At 39.2% G+C, this 15,292-nt stretch overlaps 1 protein-coding gene across 2 annotated transcripts in view; it reads left to right on the forward strand.

Annotated features, from left to right (window-relative positions):
• The window catches only part of STX6 (syntaxin 6), a 50,640-nt gene that overhangs the window by 9,342 nt on the left and 26,006 nt on the right, over window positions 1-15,292 (forward strand). The window contains exons 2-3 of one of the 2 annotated variants that reach the window (XM_050766533.1): window positions 7,798-7,967; window positions 10,568-10,662. In XM_050766533.1, coding sequence (XP_050622490.1) covers window positions 7,798-7,967; window positions 10,568-10,662 — 265 coding nt within the window. Of the gene's footprint in view, window positions 1-7,797; window positions 7,968-10,567; window positions 10,663-15,292 lie in introns of those variants that run through there. The other variant, XM_050766534.1, reaches the window with a different exon arrangement.

The raw sequence follows: 15,292 nt of genomic DNA on the forward strand, positions 1-15,292 counted from the left end.
CAACTGAATGACAAATAATGGGGAAAAAAGCACCCTAATGGCTTTTTTGTATCTAACCATGTAAAATGAGATATTCTTCTCATTTTACTTGGCAAACGTGGTTAGATACAAGTAAGAAAACTTTGTGATTTTTTTTTTTGGACATCTGGATGTGTTACTTGTGGCCCCAGAGGCTAGTTTGGTGGTATACCAGATTGGGAGGTTGTATGAAAGAGGCTCAACTGTCAGTGACAAGGGATCAATGTTGGGCTAACTTCAAAAACAAATGAGGTTGGTTCTGCCAGCATCAACTTTTTATTTATGAAGAATGGAAGAATTGGCTGGGCATGGTGGCTCACGCCTGTAATCCCAGTACTTTGGGAGGTCAAGGTGGGTGGATCACCTGAGATCAGGAGTTTGGTCTAGACCAGCCTGACCAACATGGAGAAACCCTGTCTCTACTAAAATTACAAAATTAGCCAGGCGTGGTGGCGCACGCCTGTAATCCCAGCTACTCGGGAGGCTGAGGCAGGAGAATTGCTTGAACCTGGGAGGCAGAGGTTGCGGTGAGCTGAGCTGAGATCGTGCCATTGCACTCCAGCCTGGGCAAAGAGTGAAACTCCATCTCAAAAATAAAAATAAAAAAGAAAAAGAATCTGGATGCTTGGATGACTTTATTTTGTTTTTCCCAAAAGATACATTCTTCAAAGATGTGGGCAGTGTTTCCATTTTTGACAGCTACTTACTGGGAAAGCTCTGTATTGTGAGTGGTCCTGTGGGCATTGGGGTGAATTGCCGTGAAGAGCCTTCATTCTGGTGTCTGTAGGGAATTCAGTCCATGAGAAGATGACAGGTCCCATGATTTTGATGGGCTGTTCTGTAGACAGCAAGGGGGAAAAGCCACATCCCTAGTATTGCCAGCAGTGGCTCTTGGTATCCACGAAATGCTACCTGTATCAGACGAGACTGCTTTGGGCAGCATGTGTGACAAATAGTGCAAGATTTGCTTGATGTGTGGAGATAGCTGTCTTTCAGGGATTTGAAAAAGGCTTCTCTGGGTCAGCAGCTAAAACTATAATTCCTAGGAAAGTCATCAGCAAGTTTTCAGTGAAATGCTGCCGGACATGATTCTCCAAGCTGTGGGTGAGCAGATTGTTATTTACCAAGTGTTTGCTAAGCTGAAGAACTCTGAAAATTCAAGGTGTACCTGCTTCAAGGTATACTCCCTCATGGAAAGTTCTGGGTATCAGACTTTAATTTTTCTGATTACATAGTTGGGAAAAAGCTAAATCAGACATAAAGATAAGGGATAAAGAAGCACTATCTGTGATTGTCACTTTTCTGGAGACAGACAAAAATGGATCTCTGTTGCCTAAGAAGTCAGTAGCTGTAGCTGCTCACTCAGCGGGAAGCGCTTCTCAAAATGAAGTGCTCTGCACAGAGTGCAGTGCTCACATGGGCTAGCTGTGTAGAACAGACAGCAGTGGTGGGTGGGCATTTGTGGGTCATGCATCACTAGCCAACTGATCCTGAAGTCCCTTGCCTTTCCTGAGAAAGAAATGTGAAATCACATAGATGGGCACTTCTCTTGTAAAAACCCTCACAAATCTCAAATAGGTGACATGATGATATGCTACTGTTTTATGAATTGACTTACTTGGAATGCCAAGTAACCTTCAGTTTTTAGTTGCAAGTACTTAACAAGTGGTTCTGAATTGAGAGGGTTGTCTCCCTGGTTAGATTTGTACATTATTAGGTGTGTCTTGTGGCTTTTGAAGCTGTTTAGAAATCCCACGTGCTTTTGAAAATGCTGGTTACCGTTAATAGTTGGCTTCCAAATAAGACTTGTGACCAACATTGTTTCTGCTCCCAGTTCATGCCTTCTTTTTCAGGCTAACGCTGAGCTGAAATGATATTGGAAGAATGGTTGGGAGGTTTTACACTTAGAGAGACCTCTTTGCTTGCTATTGTGATGGGATTCCTTGATACACTGCAGATTCTGGCTGTCTTTCAAGATCTGAGCCATTGTTGGCAGTTTCTACCTTTGTAATCCCTTAAAACATCCATCTTAAAAATGTAAAATAACGACTGGTTTACCTTTCTTATGTCTGTGTTACTAAACGAAAACTAAACAGAAATCCTGTTTTTAAAAGTAAGAGCTTTAGAGTGGAATAAGCCAACTCACTGGTCAGGCCTGTCGGGTGCTGAGCTTTATTCTGCAATTGCTTTGTAGCATTTTTCTAATTCCTGCCATTTCTTTCATTTTTTACTCAGGACATGCTTTACTTCTTGCATGCTTAAGGATTCCTTGCTTCACACTGAGTGCCACTAGAATCCACCCATGCACACTCCCCGACTCCAATCTGACTATCGGTGTCTTAAGACATTGTAGATCACAGAAGGATCTACCAGCTCAAAACTCTTTTCATGATAATATTCAGATATTATCTGCCTTTTTCACTGTGTTGACATTTGCACTGATGGTACCAAAGCTGTGGTGGCTAAAACTCCTGGTACCTTACCAAAAATCAAGGCAGTGGTGCCGTGCCATGCTTTCTGTGGTATTCCTCATCACTTTGTACTAACAGTAAAAAAAGGAAAAAAAAAGTCATATATTCCCTTAATATTCTTCATGAGACCAGGCACGGTGGCTCATGCCTATAATCCTAGCACATTGGGAGGCTAAGCCAGTCGGATCACTTGAAGTCGGGAGTTTGAGACCAGCCTGGCCAACATAGTGAAACCCCGTTTCTACTAAAAATACAGAAATTAGCTGAGTGTGGTGGTACGCACCTGTAATTCCAGCTACTCGGGAGGCTGAGGCAGGAGAAGCGATCGAACCCAGGAGGCAGAGGTTGCAGTGAGCTGAGATAGCACCACTGCACTCCAGTCTGGGTGACGGAGTGAGATTCTGTCTCAAACAAACAAACAAAAGAATATTCTTCATGAAACAGTAAAACTTATTAATTTTATAAAATCTTGACCCTCAAGTATAATTTTTCTCATTTTTTTAAAGTTAAAATTTACCTACGGTGAAAAGCAACCTTTTTGGTATACACGTCTGTGAAATTGACAGATTCACATAGTTGTGTAATCATCACTTCTACAAGTAGGATATAACACAGATCCATCACCCCAAAACGTTTCTCTGTATGCCTTCTGGTCCTTCCCCGATGTCCAGCACCTGGAAAACACTGAACTGTTTCCTGTTCCTATAATTTTGCCTTTTCCGGAATGTTATGTCAGTGAAATTGTATAGTACATGGCCTTCTGAGTCTAGCTTTTTCACTTAGCCTAATGCATTTGAGATTCGTCTGTTGTTGTATGTAGCTGTAGTTTGTTCCTTTTTATTGCTGAATAGTATTCTGTTTTTTTTATATATATATATACACACACTACAGTTTATCCACTCACTAGTTGAAGGACGTGGGTTGTTTACAATTTTTGGCTGTTATTAGTAAAGTTACTATAAAAATGCAGGCTGTGTGAACACAAGTTTTCATTTCACTTAGGAGTGGGACTTTTGGGTCATATGTTAAATATATGTTTAAGAAACAACCAAACTCTCTTCCAAATGGCTGTACTATTGTGCCTTTCCACCAGTAAGGTATGAGAGTTCCGGTTACACCACCACCTTTCAGGCACTTCGCATTGTCAGTTTTGTTTTCATTGTAATCCATTCTAAATATGTAGTAGTATCTAATTGAAGATTTAATTTGCATGTCATTAATGATATTGGGCATCTTTTCCTGTGCTGTTTGTCATATGTATGTCTTTGCTGAGGTGACTGGTCAAATCTTTTGCTTTTTTTTTTTTTTTTTTTTTAAACACACTTTTGCTCTGTCACCCAGACTGGAGTGCAATGGCATCATCTTGGTTCACTGCAACCTCTGCCTCCCAGGTTCAAGTGATCCTCCTGCCTCAGCCTCCTGAGTAGCTGGGATTACAGGCACCCGCCACCATGCCTGGCTAATTTTTTGGTATTTTTAGTAGAGAGGAGGTTTCACCATGTTGGTCAGGCTGGTCTTGAACTCCTGACCTCAAGTGATCTACCCGCCTTGGCCTCCCAAAGTGCTGGGATTACAGGCATGAGCCACTGCGCCTGGCCTTGTTTAATTGGGTTTTTCTTACTAAGTTTTGAGAGTTTTAAAAAAATATATTCTGGATATGTCATTCATCAGATATGTAATTTGTAAATATCTTCTCCCTTAGTATATATTTTAATATTCCACTGGCAAAATGGAAATGTACATGGAGCTTTTTTGTGATGTATTGTTAAATAAAATGGTTGTCTCTAAGAAAAGCACTTATGTGATTGGGTTGTAAGTTGAAATAGCTGTTTTTCTCTCTAGCAAAATCTCATTTTTACTGGAGAGAATGATAAACTGGTTCCTCAGACTTGCAGGCTTTCTCAAATCTCAGAATTGTCTAAAAAATTCTCGAGATATTTTCTCACAAATGAATGAGGTGAACCTGTCACTTCATGGAAAATAACTGACAGTATTTTTACCCGTGATAAAGTCTTTTGTTTAAAAAAAAAACAGAACAAAACCCAGAATTTTGGAGAGCCTATATCAACTGCTGTGCTCTTACAGATTGCCAATACTTAAGTTTTTCTGATGAAATTGGTGGTGATAGTAACAAATATGATTTTGGATACTGTGTAATGAAATGAGCTGGTATTTGGAGGTTCTGCAGTACTCAGTAGACTAATACTTTCCTAATGACCAGTACATGATGTTATAAAATCATCCAAAAGTAAAAGATCCAAAGTACAGGTTGAGCATCTCAAATATGAAATGTTCCAAAATCCAAAACTTTTTAAGCACCAACAAGATGCTCAAAAGAAATGCTCATTGGAGCATTTTGGATTTTGGATTTTCAGATTGGGGTGCTCAACTGGTAAATATAATGCAAATATTCTAAATCTGAAAAAATCCCAAATATTTCTGGTCCCAAGCATTTTGGATAATGGAATCTCAGCCTGTATAAGATTGTCCAATGGATTGTAGTGTGTGGGAAACAAAGCTCCCTAATGACTGAGATACTCCTTCCCATTTTACTTGGTAAACTAAGAAAAACAAGAAAATTATTATTGTAAAATAAGAAAGTCTAAAAAGTTCTTTAATACAGTTTTAGGATCCACATTGCAGCTAACCTTTAACAGCCACTTGTCAAGTTTTGGTATACTATCAAAAAAGTACATTCACAATTGTCCGAAAAGACTATTAAAATTCTCCTCCCTTTTCCAAGTATATATCTGTATGAGGCTGGATTCTCATCATATGCTTCTACCAAAATGTATGTCCACAGGCTGATGGTATAAATGGATATGAGAATCCACATTTATTAAGGAGATTTGCACAAATGTAAAACAATGCCATTCTCACTACATTTTTTTTGTTTTAGAATTTTTTAAATAAAAACATTGTTAACATGTAAGCTCACATTTTAAAGTTGACAAATATTTTTTAAATGTCTGTTTGAATTCCTGATATAGTAAATAGCGTTAGATATATAGTACACATAACTCTAAGCTCTTTGGGGTCTTCAATAATTTTGAAGAGTTCAAAGGAGTCTCCTGAGACCAAAGAAGTTCGTAGATTGCTACTTAGAATTTAATTCCAGCATCATAATTGTGTACTGGTGGTGGAGAACAAACCTAAGCCCTAGCCCAAGGCTTCTTGGTTTGAGGCTTCTAGTTCTCAAAAAGGAATTCATATTTACTTTACAGAATTGATAAATTTTATATTCTTTAAAAGATGTCTTTACAGATACCTCTTTAACTCTGTCTTACATTATCGCAGATGATACTCAGTACTTACAAATAAACCAATACAATCAGCCCTCCATCTCTGTGGGTTCTAAATCTGTGGATTCAGCCAACTCAGGATTGAATATATTCAGTAAAAAGAAGAATGGTTGCATCTTTGCTGAACATGTACAGACTTTTTTTTTCTTACTCCCTAAACAATACAGTATAACAGCAATTTACATAGCATTTAAATTACATTAGGTATTATAAATAATCTAGAGATGATTTAAAGTATGTAGGAGGATGTGTGTAGGTTATATGCAAATACTATGCCACTTTATATAAGGACTTCAGAATCTGCAGATTTGGTATCCTGTGGGGGTCCTGGAACCAATCCCCCCAGGATACCAAAGGATGACTTACTTTGCATTAAGGAATGATACATAGCTCTTTCTCCACTGAATCACCCAGATCCCATAAAGAGTAAAGAAAATAGATTTGCACCTCACTTAATTCTTCCCCGTTTTATCTTAAATAGGGTTTCTCGTTAGCACTGAAAGTCTAAAGGCTGACATGAAAGGAACAATGAGGTGACTTGCCTAAGCTGTAAACTAGATGTGAATAGACCTTGGTAGATTTGTTGTCCATTTGGCTTGCTTATTTACTCAGCCTGTGCCTAGTAGCTGTATTCTCTGTTTAACATTCAGCCTCTTAGCTCTCGTCAGTATGCCATAGACCTAAATATTGTAAGGTGCTTTTCTTCATTTTTGTTAGTGCTTTCTTTTTTCCAGTACTTGAAACGTCAGAGGGTATAGGATGTGTGTGAATTCTGTCTTAAAGCCATAGACAACAAACACCGTAATCATCTAGAACACTTTTTTGTGGTCTTTGTTCCAGAAGAAATCATAGAAGAATCAAAACAGTTCTTATAGTTTGGGAGCAGTGGGATTATCATCTTTAAACATGAGAGACCATATGGTTATAAAATGACTCCTTTTTGGCTTTTATATGTGGTAGTATTAGATTATAATATTTAAATGGTGGATATTGGCCCAATGGTGGGGGTAACAGTTCTTAAAATCTTGTGACTATATCTAATCTAAAAACACGCTAGATCATAGCACTTAATGGCCTCGTCTCATTTTCTGAACAAGAAAAACACTAATCTGGCTGGGCGCGGTGGTTCATGCCTGTAATCCTAGTACTTTGGGAGGCCGAGGCAGGTGGATCACCTGAGGTCAGGAGTTCGGGACCAGCCTGGCCAAGATGGCGAAACCCCGTCTCTACTAAAAATACAAAAATTAGCCAGGCGTGGTGGCAGGCGCCTGTAATCCCAGCTACTTGGGAGGCTAAGGCAGAAGAGTCGCTTGAACCTGGGAGATGGAGGTTGCAGTGAGCTGAGATCGCACCACTTCACTCCAGCCTGGGCAAAAGAGTAAGACTCTATCTCAAAAACAAAACAAAAACAAATGCTAATCTGGTATATGGTATTGCTTAATTAAGGAAAGTAGGTATATTTAAAGCTAATAATGTTTGGAAATAAGATTTTGGGTTTAAAAATTTCTCGGATTAAAATTGTTAACCTATAATAAAACGGGAGCTATATAAGAGTAACCTTCCCTCCAGCATTCTCATTCCTCCCATACCAAGAAAAGAAAGGCTATATTAGGACTTTTTCATCTGAGTATAAATTATTAATACTATCACACCAAGTGAAAGCATGTGGGAATGCCCATTGCCCTTTAGTTGATTTGTAGGATTGCTTCATTATACTGTTATGTATAGTCTGTTCAGAGAAAAATATTAAATTTGTCCTTCCCCAACAAACTTGATATTGTAGCTGCTTAAATAATGGATATTGTATTCCAAGCATCAGCTGAGAACATAATACTCAGACTGTGTATCAAAGTTTTGAACTTTGATATTTGTCTGTGAAGAGCCTTCTGTGGGAATGGTGGTTGCTGAGGATGGTGTATGATCATAAATGTTAGCCTAAATCCTTCAGTAACTTGTCCATGGAATGTTGCCTGTAATTTCTCTCCTTTGCCTCATCTTGATTACAGAGAGGTACAGAAAGCTGTCAACACTGCCCAGGGATTGTTTCAGAGATGGACAGAGCTCCTCCAGGACCCCTCCACAGCAACAAGGGAAGAAATCGACTGGACCACCAACGAGCTGAGAAACAACCTCCGGAGCATAGAGTGGGATCTAGAGGACCTTGATGAAACCATCAATATCCTTTTCTGTGCTGTCTGTGCCATTTTGGGTAAACAGACAAATAGACAAGTTTTTCTCCAGTTGTTTCCACTATGTAGTTGAAACATTTTCTTTTATAATTGATTGATGTTTGTTGCTCTTCCTTGTACCATGATATGTTTAAAGTATTTGCCCAGTAAGTTAAGGTAGAGTAGCCACATTCTTGTACAGTGTGTGACAAATCCTGTACTATAAATATATATATATAAAGGCAGCATGGTGTAATGATTATGACTCTGGACCCCGGAATCAGATTCCCAGTGTTCAAGTCCTGGCTCCACCAATGTAAAGGGGGAAAAAAAAAAAACCCCTGTTTCTCTTTTTTTTTTTAATGTCTCTACCCTCACAAGTCGGTATGATATTTCTGATACTGTCTACGTGGAAATAGCATCAGGTCCACAGGTTAGGAGCTCAGTCCCACAAGACTGCTCCCACTTCAGATGCCAGTTGCAAGCCCCAGGTTGTGACCAGTGCTCCCGACTGACCAGGTATAAATAGGAGTTCCCACAACTCCCTCCATAGATCAAATTAATTTAATTTGCAAGAGCAGTTCACAGAACTCTGGGAAACAGTTTCCTTAGGTTTATCCGTTTATTGTAAAGGATATTACAAAGGGTACAGATGAATAACCAGATGGAAGAGATGCTTGCAAGGTGTAGGAGAAGAGGTGCAGCACTTCCAGGCCCTCTTCAGGTGCCTCCAGGAACCTCCACATGTTCACCTATCTGGAAGCTTCCTGAACTCTGTCCTTTTGGGTGTTTGGGGAGGATTCATTTCGTAGGCATGATTGATCGCATCAGTTGGCCATTGGTGATCAACTCAGCCGTCAGTCCCTTTCCCCTGGGGTGGGGTTGAGCAGGGGGCTGAAAGCTTCAACTGTCTAATCACATGGTTGGTTTCTCTGGGGACCAGCCCCTCATCCTGAGGCTATCTAGAAACCCCCCACCATCAGTTATGCCATTAACATACAAAAGATACTCATCACTCTGGAGATTCTAAGGGATCTAGGAGCTGTTTGCCAGGAATGAGGTGCAGAGACCAAATTTGTATTTATTATGTTATAGTATCACAACCAGTTACCATGTTACTTGGGCCCATCACTTAACCCCCTGTGCTTCAGTTTCCTCTTTAGTGGAAAGTTAGGATAACAAGAGTACCTAGCTCATAGGATTATTGGGATTATACAGGTAAAGAGTTTAAAATGGTGCCTGGCAAACAGCTTATGTAATAGTGCAGCAGTCATCATCATATAGAGGTACATATAGGCCAGTGTTACACTTTGGTAATTAGAGATCAAAAAATCTTTTTGTAGACTGTCATGTTTAAGAAGTGATGTTCAATGGGCGCCGTCCATCGAAGAGGCATCTTGTTCCATGAAACTGCATTTAGTAAAAGCAGATCTGTTCTGCTAATTCATGGTGTTGTTGTGAAGTGAGTCCACTGATCTGACTCATGCACTGGAGAACTGTAAAAACTTCATTATATGGCCTTTTCTTTTCAACTGGAAATCCCACTTAACCAAAACTTTAGATGGAAGATATGCCACTTGCATGCTCTGAGTTCTGTTTTGTTTTTTCTCTAAGTGAGATAAAGCATCAAGAAAACCAGCTTCTGTCAGGATCACCCTATAGTTAGCACAGATTCGTATGCAGTTGATACATGGAGTAAATTTTTGTTATTCATGATGACCCCGGGTACCTTTTAAATTATTAAAAGGCAAGTATGTTCTCTAAGATTAGTGGCAAATATGTGAGGGGGCAGGATCAAAAGCACAGTTACAGGGAGATAATTCTTCCGTTGAGACAGGAGGGAAGGAAAAAAAGTTAGGGGAGATAGAGAAAATGTGAGATTAAAAATACAAAAGTTTTAATAGATACTCATCATTCAACCAGCAAATGTTTATTGAGTATACTATGTGCCAGGCATTTTGCTGGTTATGGAGATTAGATTAATAAACACTATACCAGCCCTCACATAACTTTGAGTGGATAGGGATGCGGAACAGATGGTAATCAAATAATAACACAAATAGATACCTGCAGACTATGAAAGAGAAGTGTAGAGAGCTGTGCGAGTGTCTGACATGGTGCGGCGGACCAGGCCAGAGGGTAAGGGAATGAGGGCAGCTTCTCTGAAGAAGGCCTGATCTCCCTAGATTAAGAAGTAGGGTTAGCATCTTGGCATAATTGGAAGTGGTTTGGAATGGCAGGAGAAAAAGACATGCAAAAGCTGGCTTAGTAAAGATGATCAGGAGTCAAAAAAGGATAGACACAAGGGTTGGCAAACAGGAAGAACCCAGCTCAGCTGTGGTCAGATAGCCCTAAGTGTTTGTAGTGAAGCTCATCAGCGGGGGCTGTGTTTCTTAATCCGACAGGTCATCTCTGTCTTGGGGCAAAGGGATCCTCCCTCCAGTGGCTGCAGGCAGAGGAAGTCGGAGAATGATTGGTGTCCAGCTGACTATGTTTTCAGAAAGTGTGAGCCAGATTTTATTTGTTTGCATGTGAGAGATTCAGTGAGTTAACAGGATGTTGTCAGGCTTCGATAATGAAATTGTTTTACCTTGACTTTTTGACCTACGCATAGTTGAAGCAAATCCTAGAAAATTTAACCTCGATGCAACTGAATTGAGTATAAGAAAAGCCTTCATTACAAGTACTCGGCAAGTTGTCAGGGTAAGGAATATGATCTTATTGTGTTATCTGTATAAGAAATAGCCAGACTTCTTAGAGCTCTTTCCCTTAATTGTAAACTAATAGGTCACCTCTGAAACCACTTTTTAAATATGAATCAAATGCGAGCTTCCCCACATATAATTTCTCTGATTGGCTGGGCATAGTGGCTCATGCCTGTAATCCCAGCACTTTGGGAGGCAGAGGTGGGTGGATCACTTGAGCCCAGGAATTTGAAACCAGTCCGGGCAACATGATGAAACCCCGTCTCTACAAAAAAAAAAAAAAAAAAATAGAAAAATTAGCTGGACATGGTGGTAGACACCTGTAGTCTCAACTACATGGAAGACCAAGATGGGAGGCCGAGGTGGGAGGATCATGAAAGCTATGATCATGTCACTGCACCCTCAAAAAAACAAAATTCTGTGATTGAAGAAAAAGAAATCTGTTTTTAGCCTTTCTTTTTTTGATACGACGTCTCACTGTGTTGACCAGGCTGAAGTGCAGTGGCACGATCTTAGCTGACTGCAGCCTCTGCCTTCCAGCTCAAGTGTTTCTCCTGCCTCAGCCTCCCAAGTAGCTGGGACTACAGGCGTGCACTACCACACCAGGCTAATTTTTTGTAGAGACAGGGTTCACCATGTTGCTCAGGCTGGTCTTGAACTCCTGAACTCAAGCAGTTCGCCTGCCTCAGCCTCGGAAAGTGCTGGGATTACCTGCGTGAGCCACCATGCCCGGCCTGTCAGGCTTATTTCTGAGAGTAAAAATAAGACAGTAATCTGCTGGCTTTGGGCAGGGTACATTCAAATGGTGTCATCCTGAATGATTAGACCCTTGTCCATATCTCTAGTTTCTTCAAGCTGGTTATCTTTCTCACTTTTTATTTCTTAGTGTACTCTATTTCTTGATGAACAAAACAATTACTATTGTAGAAACCATTTGGTTTTTTGATTGATTGGTAATCACTTTGCATTGTTGAAGAGTGACTCTTACTGGGTTTGGATAGCAGCCTCTTCCGCCATCTGAATTGCTTCTGGAACTCTTGCAACCTATGTTACTGACATTTCCATATGTAACTGCTTGACAGCCATTCCAGAGTTATCCAGAGCAAGCAAGCATCTATCAGAGTGTAAAAAATTGATCCAAGTGAACAAATCTTTAGTTCTAAGTTATTTAGAATAATACCCATTATTAAATAATCTAAGAAAAAATATTATTTAAGTACAATCTTGTGTCATTAAAATGTTTCATATTTTGAAACTATATGGCTAAGCCATTTGATTAGCATAACTAGATGTAAGAGAACCAGCTGTCTTTAACATATGTACTAGAAAGCAGCTTCCTTGAATAAAAAGACTTGGGATCATACCAGTGCTAACATATGGCTTTTTAAGAGTCATCTTAGGCAGGAACCTTAGTATGTGTTTGCCAAAGTCTTTAATATCATGTGATTTCCTTTGGAAATTATTTCAAATGGTAGATTATCACTGAACTTTATATATTCTTGTTACTTGTTTTATTCATTAGTTGCCTTTCTATATACATAGATGTAAATTGTTTATAAAGAAACCCACATTTTAATGAGGGAGAAACCTTTCTGAACCTCAGATACCCCATCCACAGTGAGTGTTTGGATTAGACATTCTTAATCTCCAGCCAGTTCAAAATACTGTTCGGATGAGGAAGCCTTGTTGTTAGGTGACATATTTTTTGTAAGATAAGTAAATCCCCAATTATTTTGTATAAGTTTTTCTTCTTTTTTTTTTTTTTTTTTTTTGGTAGTAGGTTTTTTGAAGGACACTCCTATAGACATTGATATTTAAGTGGGGCCTTGCAGTGAAGCATATGTCCTTAACCTTAATCATTGTATTTATTCTTTCTGCAAGGTAGACTTAGGAAGTTTTCAGATTGAAATTTAGAGGTTCATATATTGAAAATTAAGTTCGTTGGTATAATGGAAAGAAGAATCCAAAGTTCATTTTCTAGTATTTGAAAAGCTTTTTAAAGTACATTCTTAGAAAGAGGTTGATATGATTTAGCTGTTTCCTCACCCAGAATCTCATCTTGAATTGTGATCCCCGTAATCCCCATGGGTCAAAGGAGAGACCAGGTGGAGGTAATTGAATCGAGGGGGCAGTTTCTCCCATGCTGTTCTCATGATAGTGAGTGAGTCTCATGAGGTCTGGTGGTTTCATAAGGGGCTCTTCCCACTTTGCTCTGTCACTCTTGCCTGCTGCCTTGTGAAGAAGTTGCCTTGCTTCACCTGCTGCCATGATTGTAAGTTTCCTGAGGCTTCCCCAGCCATGCTGAATTGTGAGTCAATTAAACCTCTTTCCTTTGTAAATTACCCAGTCTTGGGCAGTTCTTCATAGCAGTGTGAGAACAGAGTAATAAGAGGTATTCTAAATCAAGTTAGTACTTCAAAATCTTACTGTCCTTTTAGAGTTGAGATCTAAACCATACTTAACTATGTGATCCACCTGAATATTTTAGGGTTCTAAATCATTCTTGTTTAAATTTATGACCCCTCTGGGGGAAGCTGTTAGTATTTACCAGTGGTAGGCTAACAGTACCTGAGCTTTTGCTGATATGATTTTAATATATTCTAGTTGAAAGTCCTGTAGAAGAGAAGGAAATAGCAATGGTGCTAACTCGATTAAAAATAAAAACAAAATACACTTTGTATAATTCCATATTACCACATTTAGCTAAACAGTGTTTGTACGTAGAGATTTCTGGGTTCTGGGTGGAGGAGCTCAATAGGGAGCAGAGAGTTAGTAGATTTGGAAAATGAGATGAAATGAAGTTCAAACTAGGAATTTGTACAAATTTATGTTAGCTCTTCTGTTACTATTACTAGTGGGCTTTCATTTAATGTTGCTCCAAAATTTTGATTAACTTTGTCTTTCAAACAGTGTATTCTACTTATGCTTTCTCTTTCATAGGCAGGGGAGTCAGTGATACCCTACGCATTTTGTTTTTTGGTTTTTTTTTCTCTTTTTGCTTCAACCTGAAGAAGTAAATTGCCTGTTTCTTCTTGATTAATGTCCATTGGTTATGCCTTTAGTAAGCCTTCCTTGTTTAGAGTCTTGTGTATGTTTTTCCAAGCATTTTTTAAGTCCGTACAAATTCAGTTTTGCTGGCAGTTTTTAGTGAAGAAACCAAAATATTCAAGTTTTCATGTAAATAGCTTTCGTATTTTTGAGGTAATCATTTTTACTCTTGTGGAGTCACCTATACACAAAGATTCTGCATGTGAAATTTTTGTGTTTTAGAAATATATCCTAGAAGTGACTTTGGTTTAATTTAGGATCAAGAGGTTTTGCAGTATATGGCGGAACAACAGTGAATATAAGGGGTAAGGGAATCTGAGTTCTAGGCTAAGCTGTGACCTTAATAAATCTTAACTATGGTAAGTCATTCAACCTCCCTGGATCTCAGTTTTATCTATGAAATAATCCTCACTAACATTCTCTGACTTTAACTTTAAAAGTTAGAATCAGAACTATTACCCTCTCCACAAAAAAACTGAACCTGCTCCAATGTGAGAATTGTTTACAGTCAATTATAAGTCAAGATGGAAATGGCTTTGGTTAATCAAAAAGGGTGAAGTATCCAGTGTGTGCACAGATGACCTTGAAATGTAAGAGTTATGAGTGGGAAGCACTGGGATTTATGATGTCTCATTCATTCAGCTTGGAAGACAGTGTGAAATGGGAACAGAAGCATAAATAACCAGGACATTTGTTGTTCCTTTGGCAGATGAACCATATTTTATTGGGACTCACTGCTTGACTGCTGGTTCTAAACCTCATGTGTTAAAAAGAAGATGAGTAATTATGTTTTTGGCATGATAGATTGTTACAAGATGTTTGAAACTATTTAATAACATAGTTTAAGATCCCAAATTCCAATATGAAGGTGTTCTGTTGTGTGGTATCTGCTGACTTTTGACCTACATGAATAAAGTGCCATCTTAGAAGTGAAAGCCAGTGGGGTGTGGTGGCTCACACCAGTAATCCCAGCACTGGGAGGCTGAGGCGGGCAGATCACTTGATGGCAGGAGTTTGAGACCACCCTGGCCAACATGGTGAAACTCTGTCTCTACTAAAAATACAAAAATTAGCTGGGTGTGGTGGCAGGCTCCTGCAGTCCCAGCTACTTGGGAGGCAGAGTGGGAGAATTGTTTGAACTCAGAGACGGAGGTTGCAGTGAACTGAGGTTGTGCCACTGCACTCCAGCCTGGGAGACACAGTGAGACTCCTTCTCAAAAAAAAAAAAAAAAAAAAAAAAGAAGTGAAAGCCATAGATCCTTACCTGCAGGTGGTGGTGGTCACATACAGGATGCTCACCCACATGGCTGTTGGAAGAATCTGCCTCATCAGGGCAACACCCATACAGGCACACATAGCCCCACATGGTTTTTATTAAGCATAAAACTTAAAAACTGCAACTTTAAGATATATATTTAATTATGATAATGCAAGCTCAAATAAAATTAGAGAAAATTTTCAAGAGTAAAAAGTAGAAAAAGGAACCTAAACTCAAAATAATACACAGCACAAGGCTGCATTTTCTTCATAATTTTCCTCCCAATGCAGGGCAGTTGTGTTTTTACACAGTTGTGATCATA

Source organism: Macaca thibetana, chromosome 1 (assembly GCF_024542745.1).
Source record: "Macaca thibetana thibetana isolate TM-01 chromosome 1, ASM2454274v1, whole genome shotgun sequence".
NCBI classification, from domain to species: domain Eukaryota; kingdom Metazoa; phylum Chordata; class Mammalia; order Primates; family Cercopithecidae; genus Macaca; species Macaca thibetana.